This window comes from Antennarius striatus, chromosome 18 (assembly GCF_040054535.1).
Source record: "Antennarius striatus isolate MH-2024 chromosome 18, ASM4005453v1, whole genome shotgun sequence".
Taxonomy (NCBI): Eukaryota; Metazoa; Chordata; class Actinopteri; order Lophiiformes; family Antennariidae; genus Antennarius; species Antennarius striatus.
This window is the reverse complement of record NC_090793.1, coordinates 13,353,586-13,365,265: the sequence shown is the minus strand read 5'-3', so window position 1 is coordinate 13,365,265 and position 11,680 is coordinate 13,353,586. Positions and strand designations below refer to the sequence as shown.

The 11,680-nt window shown below is 42.9% G+C and overlaps 1 protein-coding gene across 1 annotated transcript in view; it reads left to right on the top strand.

Annotated features, from left to right (window-relative positions):
* Positions 1-1,355: 1,355 nt before the first annotated feature.
* The window catches only part of phlpp1 (PH domain and leucine rich repeat protein phosphatase 1), a 49,834-nt gene continuing 39,509 nt past the window's right edge, over positions 1,356-11,680 (top strand). Inside the window, exon 1 of the mRNA XM_068340730.1 lies at positions 1,356-3,246. Within this exon, the coding sequence (XP_068196831.1) occupies positions 1,620-3,246 (1,627 nt within the window). The 5' untranslated portion in view covers positions 1,356-1,619. The remainder of the gene's footprint in view (positions 3,247-11,680) is intronic.

Genomic DNA, 11,680 nt, shown 5'->3' with positions numbered 1-11,680 from the left:
TGGTCTAATGCCGATGCCACAAATATGTCTGAAATACAGTGTGTTACAAAGCTGTCACTTTTGGGCAGTGACAGCAAAAGTCTTGGAATATTATATGCATAATGATCAAATAAACCTGAAAGCTGCATCATCCTACGGGTTCATCGATTGCAGGTGTTATATTTTTGATTTTATTATTCCAAAGGTGAAGAGGATCACTGATTACTGGTGATACTATAGTATTTTAGTAATCGGATGATCCCCGGGTCAAGTGGTTCACTGATTACAGATGATGTGTCATGGCTGAGTATAACAGGGTGATTCACTGAAGAGTTTATGAACGTCTGCAAACAATCCAGCTTTTATCAAACAGACTTCAAATTTGCATTTATATTAAACTTGATTTGTAAGTACAGTAATTATAGTACATTTTATGGTTATTTTACAATATCTCCCAAATTCTTTTTTGTGTGTGAATTGTAATTTTACAGAACATCAATGTCAAATGAAAATATTTCTGAAAACACCTTCATGCAGTTTGTAATAATAAATAAATAACCTCGACTTCTGCGTGTAAGTAGTACATTAACTAGTCACACAAGTTAAGAAACTTAAAATAAACCCCACGGTGCCACCTCCGGGGTCTCTGTTGCTCAGGTAGGTCACTGCGTCCTCAAATAGGGAAAAAAACAAGTTTAGGTCAAGCGCTTGCGGTCTGATCCACTAGGTGGCGACAAACACACGAGAATAACAGCCCGTCGCTGTGCCGAGGCCTGGTGAAATGAAATGGCGTCCTGAGGAGATGGTGTTCAAGTTATTTGCCTAGTCACCACTCGTCGAAAATAAAGACCCTTTCACTCAACTAAACCGAACCGTCATCTTCAATATAACTTAGTGTGACCTATCATATCTGTAAATTTCCTTTGGTTATTTGAGCGCTAACAGCTGATAAGTTTCATCTGTACGTGCGGCACTTGAATTCCCCGAGTAATTAGCGGGTTTCCTCTTTGCGCATTCGCACCACCTATGAAGATTACAGTCCGGCAGATAGGAGGGCGTACTTCCAGAGGTACACCAACGTTTTATAGGACCCCAGCGTTCACGCCTCTCGCTTGTTAACCGCCTCGAGTGACGAAAAGCTTCTTGGGAAGCGTAGTTAAAGTGGCACTTCCGGTATTTAATACGCCATCAAATATTATTCACCGGTGCAATACACTTCCCAGAATTCATTGCGTTGTTGTTAGCGACCTTATCTTGAATCCTCCTCATGAATATATATTAATCGGTATTTGCGTAGGAGGTCGGCCGACGTTCATTTCATATTCTAGTACTGTATTTTCGTCTAAATGGGACGTACAGTCACGTCTCCGCCCTGTCGTCCCCCGCGCACCCAGCCTCCCTCCAGCGAATCGAGTCGGTAAAATGTTTTTTTTTTTTTTCTGGAGCAGCGAAGAAGACTCCGACAGGGGGAAGGAAGGCGAGAAGTGAATGACTACTAGTGGACTAAGTCATCAACACCGCCCAGTCGGCGGACATTCACCACGGCGGGCACGTATTCAGGCTTTTAAATGTAGAGGTTGTAGGTGTAACAAAGTGCGCACCGTTATTTATTTAGCGAGGGGGACTTTTCATTGGCAGAGATGGAAAGTGAGCAGGCTGTCGCTCAGGATGGTGCGTCGGATGGAGGCGCAACCAAGTTAATGAAGAAGCCCAGCGGACTGTCTGTCGCTCGGGGGACCCCGACGGATGGTGGCGGTGGACATTTGGCATCCTCCCGCCTAGATGCGAAAAACGGGAATAGCCTGTCTCATTCTGGCTCCACGATAGGATCTTGTACGTCAAAAAAAATCGTGGCGTCTAATGGCCGGGGCTCATCCAGCAACTCCAGCTCTCTCCTGTTGCGACGGAGGCGCTTGAAGAGGAACCTCTCAGCCGCAGCTGCGGCCACCGCCACCTCTGCTGTCACCGCCGCCTGCAGCGCCAAAATGAATTCGGCCTTGTCCTCCACGTCTTTGCACACCCGGAGTCTGGACAGGAAGACTCTTCTGAAGCACCGACAGAACACGCAGTTGCAGTCCGTCGATCGTGAGTGGGTGAGAGCAGATCTCCACCGGGGCTCCATACATGTCCACGATAGACTGACTCCCTCTTATTCCAGACCGGTTCTTTGCACTATGGACACCACAGCTAGTGAGGTGGCGCTCCGTCTGAGTAAATTCTGCAGTAAGTCCAGCTCTGTTATGCGCATTTTTAGTAAAGATAGTCCCAAGACTGACCAAAATGGAAACTGCAATGTGAAGTATGAATACAATGATAACCCGTCTAAGGTGAATGACAACTCAAGTATAAGTTGCAACCGGCTCTCACCCCTGGAATCCACAGAATTAAGGGGACATCCAAGTGACAGGTTGAGACTGCTGCTTGTGGAGAATGCAGATGGGAGGCAAAAGCAACAGCAGGTTGATGGGAAACTTTTCAGCCCAGATTCAGAGTTGCATGATGACATAGCATGTTCACTGTCAGATTTCAATTCCAACATGGATACCCCTAATGATGATGACGTGGATCACAGGAATGGTGTGGACAGCTATGGATTAAATTCCGGCTCTGATGTGGAGAGCAGTGCGTTTGATGACCTGAGCTCTGGGGCTCAGCTCAGTGAGCACAGGGATTCCCTCAGTGATGACATGGTTCTGGGCACGGAAGCATCCATCCTCAGCCCCTCGTTTGACAGTGCAACTGAGGGCCATGACATGTACGGCAGCTCCTCAGATGAACTGGAGCTTGACTGTCCTGGGTCTAGTACGAGCATGGACCCCATCACCCAACGTCATGGCAATGGAATGGGTGCTGTCTCCCCCAACTATGAGCAGTGTCACATGGAACATTTAAACAACATGGCAAACAGTATGGGGCCCGACAGCAGACTCAACCCACACGGTCTGGGCAGCACGCTGCCCAGCAGCAGTGATGGCTCATTGTCAAGAGCCTGTTCGGCAGGTAATACACCTGACATCCAAGATCCAGACTACGGCCAAAGGATTCTAAAGTCAGTGCTGACAGCGGAACTCAGCAAGGATTCCTGCGATTCCAGCCCGATGCTGTATGTTCAGCTGCATGGAGAGGCTGTCAGGAGGCTTAGCCCTGATGAAAGGCCTCTGCAGATCCAGAGTGACTTTCTCTTTAAGCTTGGATTTAAGGACCCTTGGAGAGTTCAGGAGGAAGGACTTAACACAGAAATTGGTTCCTTGTTACGTTTCTATGCAGGTAAGTTAAATGATATGTTAAGATACAAGCCAATCCTTTTATGATCAAGGTATCTGCTCCTCCTGGGGCTGTGTGAAGACATGCACTGTGGAGGGTAGCATAGTTTGGACTCAAGTGTTGAATAAAATCAGTTGGAGTTGTAGGAAAAGCTTGAAGACTTTTCACCTCTCATCCAAGAGGCTTGTTCAGTTTGAGCGGAGCACTTTTGAATGAGGGATCTACCACAACCTGGATGACTAAGAATCATCACAGGCATCCATTGTTGTGGTGTTTGCAATAGTTTGTCAGCTCCTATCAGGTGTATTCATACAGACTTGTGTTGACATGGTACTAATGGAGCAAAGCAAAAACTTCTTTCCTGTATTTCAAGCAACAAGGTCATGCTTGTTTCTCAGTTTGACTGCTGATCTGGGTGCAGATATTCAATACCACAATCCAGTGTTGTGGATTGTTGCAGGACTCTGGAGAACAGGTTCGGATGTTCCTGCTATTGTTGTCAGACATGTTTGTGAATGTTATTGGGTGATGTGACATCAGCAACTCTACCAATAGCTGCACCAGGAAGTTAAGGACAGTGTGCTCATAGAATTAATATTCTGTCCTATGCATGGCTCCAAGTGATCGCTCATTAGTCTGGTTTTGACTGTGTGGTGGCATACTCCTGGCTTAAGAGACTTCTTTTACATTTTCAGGTCTGTTTTATTTCCTTCTGTCCAAAACTGTCTTTTTGGGACTGTGGCAGCACACTCTGCTCCCATGGACATGCATGACATCATCACAAAGCCATCACCGCAACTTATGGTGCTCAGACATGGGGCCCTTTCCGGCTTTTGCCCCATTATCATCCCAATGAAAAGGCTGAAGGCTTTTGTGGCTGGATGGAGAGGAGGGGTGGGAACAGCATGGCCGAGAGGACCGTAAATCCCCTCTGTGGACCCAGTGAGTTTTGGTCATTGAGATGCTGCACATTGGTTTTCCCATTGGCATCCAGCTCAGCTACTGTCACACTAACTCACTGCCTGCCAAGTAAGGTTAACGTGCTCCTCCAAAGCTCAGGAAAGCCCCTTTACTTCACCATGCCACTTCCTCCACCATTGCAGCTATTGCTGTCGCTATTGGGTGAGGGGTTCAGTTGAGGATAAACTGTTTGTTTGCACAGAAATATGGACAAGAGAGGCGCTAACACTCTTGAGCTTCCTGTCCCAAAAGGCTGTTGAACTCAAAGCTGAAAATGGCCACATGCACCCCGTTTCCGGTCACATGCTCATCACGACCTTCCGTACCCTTGAATCATGGTTTGCTTATTTTTGATAGTATCACCTAGGAAGCTGAACAAACTTTACATGCTGGGGCTCATGTATACTGATATGCATCTGGATGAGGGGCTAAAAAACAAATGAATCTGACATGTGCTTGTGCAGTCAGCTGAGATTAGCTGGTAGCAGCTGGAGCTAAAGTAGCCTCGATGCCCCTCTCAGGGCAGCACCTTTGCATCCCATGTGAGACAGCTTAGCCGAGGTCACCTGAGTGCTCTCTACAGCTGACACCCCCCCCCCACACACACACACGCACACACGCACACAACAAATACTACTAGTCTTTCTAGCTTCAGGCTGCATTAAAAGCCTAATTCTCATTCAGTCACATATGCCTTCACGTTGAAGAGAAAGCCGATGCCCTAGTGTCTGACCTATGATGAAAGCATGTGAGGAATGCACGCTGGCTCATTTAGAATGTCATGTCTGCTGATGAGGAAGTGTGTTTGTGTGGTGCTGGGGGACGCCATGCTTGTCCTTCCCAGATAGGGCAGACAGTGTCTAGTTTCATCTAACATGCTGGCTGCCTGTCAGGCGTGCAGCTGTATATCTCAGCCTTGCTGAGGGACGTTTTGTTGTCTTGTCTGCATACATAGTGGCCTAAACTCTTTTGTTGTTCGTCACTCAGTAAGAGCATTCGTCAAATTCAATGCTACATAGATATTAGGTTTATTAGCAAACAACAAACTGTGCCATGTCTTGGGTAAGAGTAGCAGACACTTAACATAATCAGGGAGAAGGGGCAGATATGGAGAAGCTGCAGGTGTGTCTCTCCAGATCTTTAAGTCGTTGCAGAGGCAAGTTTGACTTTGAGTGTTCTGGTCATGATTCAACCGCACAGACTCAACAGCAGTGGCCAGATGAGGGAACTCACTTTGCCCTGTTAGAAACACACAAGCATACACATTTACTGAAGGCTGCCCAGATCAGGAGACCACTGTCTTGGCAGACTGACGAGTGATCCGTTCAGAGCTGCTAATGCAGGAGTCTCGTCATGTTGATCCGGCTTTATTAAAATTTCGATTACAAGGGAAAGGAGTTGAAATGAAATGCAACATAGAAAATAGCTTGAAATGAAAGAATTCTCAGGGTTTAATAGCTTTTTCTTCCTGTATACTGGAGGAATAACCATGATTTAATTGCCTATTCAGGTAAAAAATATTGGGTTCACTTAGAAGGCTTTCTGCTTTTAAGGACAGTAGATATTTTGCCCAGCAAATAATGAAGTCGCCCCCTGCCTGGATGACACAACTTTGCCTGAAGGTAGGTGTGCAGACTTGTGTGAACAGGAAATGGAATCCCTACACAAACTGGAACAGGGTTTCCCTAGAAGCAGATGATCCAGATTTCTTAACCAAACCAAAGCAGCGTGCTAAATTATTTAGATTCATTAGGATGCTCAGCTTTATAAACACTCATTCATGCACTTTAGCATTCTCACCGCATATGAGTGAGCTATCTACTTAGCCCTATTTAAGTTGAGATGTTTGCTTTTTTTAAAAGCACTTTCTTGTAAGTGTTAAGTGGTGTTAAGACTTTATGAGCCCGATTAATGGCCACCTTTATACAAAAAAATCTGTAAAACTATCATGGTATTAATTCCCCCATGTTTACAGCTCAGGTTTGGTAACAGTTTCAAATGTTGCAAGCAGTTTTCAGTACGGAAGCGTAGAGCTGCCAGACCAAGAAAATAAAAACCGGGACGTATCACGTTATTTCGTGATACGTATCTCGTTATTTCGTGATAGTGTCACGTTATTTCGTGATACGTATCACGTTATTTCGTGATAAGATGTTATGTTGACCCCGCGACCTGCGTTTGCGGATTAAGCGGTTTAGAAGATGAATGAATGAATGAATGTTATGTTGAGATGATGGAGCTTGTATCCATGCAGCCGGCCGTGTCCCTCCAGCTCATCAATGAGGAACGACGCTACCTCAAGAGGGTCCGACTCGTTTACTACTATACTATCACGAAATAACGTGATACGTCCCGGTTTTTATTTTCTTGGTCTGGCAGCTCTACGCTGCCGTATTTCAGTAATAATGTAGTGCTATGTTATATTCCCTCTTTTACTGGAAAGTAAACTTAGCAGAAAGAATTTCTGACTTTATGAAAACAAACCTTGAAACTGCCCATTAACAAGTTTTAAAGCTGAACAGTTTATGTTACTTTAAGTTAAGGTCATGACTTCATACTGCATAGTGCACAATTTCTGTTCCATCAAATTAATATGATCTTTATCTGCAACAGTGAAGTCACATTTTGACCATGGCCTCATTTGGTATTATTTTTAGAAAATTGAAAAAAGTAGCATCGGCTTCTATAACTTTGCAGCCTGGCTTTCACACCAAAGCTAACATTTCAGATACAGTGTTTAAGGTACACATGGTTTAACTTGGGAGCAAAACTAAGAGCAGGCAAGATTAATATATAAAACACAGTTATTGTCCAATCACATTGTATAAATGTGCCACAGGTTACAGTACATATGTCCTTCATACTGTTGTATCTTTAAATTTTTTATTGCAAATCTCAAGTTTGAATAAGATGCCATGTAAAAAGCACTCAGCTCACAACCAAAAGTAAATCGGAACAGACTGAATAATGGAAGCAGCCAGATTCTTGCTGATGTCTAGTCCTATGTTCCATGTAGCTGCAAGATTTTAACATTTTACGAAGATGGTTCAATTATATTAAAGTATAGAGGAATCTGTGCCTCTCCGGTATACCTCAGGCCCTCTGCGAGGAAGCAGCAGCTGCTGACATGAAGACTTAAAGACTCTGCAAGGTTTAAAGGCTTAATGAAGCCCTCAGCTTTCTCCAACAGGCTGTGGCAGCTATTAAGCAGGAACCACTCACTCTGTCCTGTCTGTGCCGTCCATCCCCATACAGTCAGTATGCCAGATTGCTCTTACACTCATGTGCTCATCTCTATGAATACAAATTTAAAGAGAGGAGGATAGCAGTCAGCAGATTCTTCCCTAGTTTTTTTTAAGTTCAGCCACTGGTTATCTCAATAAAACATATGAGGACTTGCTCCTGGTGGTTTTATTTTAAGGAATTTAGCTATTCAATTAATGTTTTGTTGATAGCAGTGTCTACAGTTACTGACTGATATTTACAGTGGTGACACCATCAGTATCAAAAATCTGTCAGTTAAAATATTTTACTTTCTGTTCTCTCTTTTCTGTAATAATGTTATAAAAATTCACACAATTGCACAATTACCAAAGCTAAAGGTGAGTGACTGGAAAGATTATTATTAGAGTTGCACACGATGGTGGTGCAGCATCAACATCACTGTGTGCATCACATTAGTCACGTCACATCATGCTTTTTAATTGCTTGATATGGAAGGAAGGAAATTCACACACCTCTATAAAAGGCCTCATAAGGGCAATGCATATCAGAGAAAAAAAATTGTGCTGTGTGGAAGTTTCTCAAGAGCACACCGTCATGACCATCTTGAAGATAGCTGTCCACCAACAGTCCCCATTCAAATTGGTGAAGCTTAAGAGAATTTGCAAAGAAAAATATCAGAAAATTCCCTATAATCCAGGTGTGCACATCTCGTTGCATCGTACCCAAAATGGCATGAGGCTGTAATTTTAATCACCGGGGATTATTTGAAATGTATCATAAAATATTGCTTTAGTTGCCAAAACTACAGTATCCCCACTTTTTAAGCACTACCGGGAGGCTGCTTCATTCTCTCTGACATCCATGACCTGCCTTGACAGCTAATGGTCTTTCTAAATGGCCTATTGCTGAGTAATTATGTAATGTCATAATAAGATTTCACACATTCCGGAGCTCCTGTCCAATATGCTTGCATCTGTGTGTGCTGAGGTTTTTGCATTCATCAGTTTGTGTGCGCAGAGCTCAATTTCATCTTTGCATTTCTTTTCATGCAGTTTCTTGTACTCCATGTCTCCTCACGTGCAAGCGACACGTGGAGAAGTGGTTTCTTAGATGAGATGCTGACTGTAGAGATGTATGTGCGCATTTACCATCAAGTTCTTTGACGTCGTATCTCTGCTGGTTGGCTCCAGACAGCGAGAGGATGGTGGTGTCAGCTTGTAGCAGTTAAAGCCAGGGGAACTGTTTCTGTCTAATATAGATTGCCTTCTTGGCTGACATCCTCCTGCCCTCCTCTCGAGCCACAACCACCCCACCAAAAGATCGATCCTCCTCCCTCTTCTCTAGTTATCTTTCCTTATATCTCCTCCTCCCTCACACCATCTGACAGTTTCCATTTATCTTCTCATATCTCTTCCCCCCCAACTTATTATTATACCCCTTCCTGTACAAAGTGAGATGAGGGATATAGGAATGGGGTCTGTCCCATCTGTCCTGTCTGTAAGGCTTCCTTTCTGGAGTGTGACTATAAAGCTGTTTAATATTTCCTTTATGAAACTTTTCGGACTCAATAACAGTACCAAAGTTGTGTCGTTTTCATTTTTCCATTTTTATGATTACAAAATGAATTTCTGCATGGGATTTGTGTAAGATGAGGTGTTGAGGGCATAAACAGTGACAAAATATTTCACAAAATCTTGTATACACATATCCCATGTACAAAGATGCTAATGTTAAACAATATGGAAATTTTAAGCATTTATTTACTTGCTTTAAAGTGGAAAATTGAAAAATTCAAATAACTTCGATCAACTAATGAGTTCTTCAAACTTACGTCTTTGTTCCATGAAATGCACTTGTTGCTTTGTTACTCTGAGAATCGCTGATTACAGTACTCTTCTAACTGTCTTTAGACATGCACTATACTAAATAGTCCAGACATAGTACACTTTTTCTTGTCTGTGTAATTGTACTGGTCTTCAGACTACACTGCTTGTGGAAATAAGCAAAAAAGAAACAAAAGCTTGTGAGCTTTTTTGTCAATGCTTCATACTAAGCTAAATTTGAGCAGAAAAATGTCTTGCTGTCTGTTTACAACTTCTGAGGATTTGGGGAAGGGGCTAAGGCAGGGCATTGGCCATGACTGCCTTCTGGGATGAACCCCGCCCCTCAGCTATTTGTCAAGTTGCACATGCCGAATGCTGCCAGAAACCTCTGCAAGTGTTGCGGTGGTGTTTCCACAAAAAAACACATTGACAAGCTCACCCCTCAGCAGGGTCATGGGGTGGCTGACTGTCCCCGAACAGAACACCGGTCCCTGCCCCGATTGCATGCATGAGGGGGATTAGAGGCAGGCCAGCAGGGGCTCACTCTCTAGAGCTTTGATCTGCAGCAGCCTGGCCTAATACCAGTCAACATCTGCAACCCTCAGCATTAAGAGGCCCAAAAATTCCGATTAGGGAACACACGGCCTCTTTGCCTGCTAGTGGTCAGGACAGAACTGTGTCATCTCTTGGATGGGAGGTCTTTAAATACCACTGCGTCAGTCGTGTTTGCACTGATTTGTTTTACAAAGCCCGAGTCTCCAGGGAGGTTATTTAGTATCAAATTTCAAACAGCAATTTCTTAGGATTTCATTTTTCTTCTATTCAGGTCATTACAAAGGGATGGTTTTACGGCAGCTGAGTTCATTGGATAGTTTGTTTTTACCGATGAACAGGGGTGTTTAAGCAGAAGTACTGTGCGAACGGAATTTAGAGAATTAGCAAACTGTCCCTCAGTCTTTGTATCATCCAGACACGGCTAGATAAGTTGTGTTTGGGTGGAGCTGAGCTTGTTTTAATGGACTCTGCTCTGACAGAAAAAAAGAGGCTGAGTTGTTGATTTGAAATGACCTAGTTTAAAGTTGCTACCCTCAAAAAATGCTGAAGTACAAGAAAGATACTTCCTCATTGGCAAATGTTTTCAAGAGAGGCTTTGAAAGGTGGCAGAGGGACACAGCCTTAGCTTCAAAATCATGAGATATATATTACTGTAATCTTAGGGCAATTTGTGCAAAAAAACTAACACATAAAGTATCTCATTGAACATGAGCAAATTTTCAGAAATCTACTGTACACATGTACATCTACTGGCATGTCCTGGTTATTCTTCCTGGTTATATATTTTTTTTTTGCATTTTCTCTCGGATGAGGTTGCAAACGCAAACATCGCAGTGTAAGCTCACTGCTGTTTTAAGAGTACAGTACTGTTAACTGCAGCGGTCATTCTACAAATACGCTCCCAAAACCCTGTGCATGCTGTCCGCCCTGCACCAAATTACAAACACACCAAATTAGCAACTATCTGGTGAACACAGCAAAACATTTCACAGGGTTACAGACACTTTTGTTTCCCCCAGGAGCTGGCAAAGAGCAAGACAACTAGAATAAGAATAAATATTTCCAGAAACATGACTCAATGAATGTTAATGTCGTTCTGCTAGATGTCATGTCATCCCAAAATGTTAGCATTTTTGTGTTCATGCTGTAAGTTGTTTTTAGTGACATTTGGATTTCAGAGTATACAGTTACCTTAAGTAAGTTATTTTAGATACTGGATAAAGTGCTTTTGGTGGGTGTGCTCTGACGTATTCTTTAAAGTGATCATATGTTTTGACTGTCAGATCTTAATCTGCTAATTATATGTTCAGTAGCTACAACCGTCAGACAATTACAGTGAAGATAAAAACAGTACTTTTATTTGATGTGTAAATGGGAACAGTCAGCTAATACATCAAAGTGATACAGAAGAGCAACACATGCGTGCAATACAGTTGTGTCAGAAGTCGTTTTTTGTCATGAAACGTCAAGATTTCATTGCTGTATTGTTATAATCCATTGCATTTACCTAATTGATCTTTAATAAACTGCAAAAAAAATGTATTTGGATACCTTTAGTGGGGGGGTTGGGGGATTCTCCACTAAGAACATTTTTGCATGATGCAATTAAAAATACACAATTTTACATGATTGTCATCATTATTATAACTCTATGGAAAGATCATATAAAACAAAAGTCTAAAACTTAATGAGGAAAAAGCATCCGTTGGGAACAAACTACAACAAGGCAGTCAGAGACTGCAATGTCCCACAACACTGGTGAAGGTCATCATATCTTGGGGCCTCTGGCTTCCTGAAAATGTTACTTTTTGTTTTGTGATTATTTCTCATATGGTTTCAGAGATGTCTACCTAAAAAGGTATAACAGTGAAAAT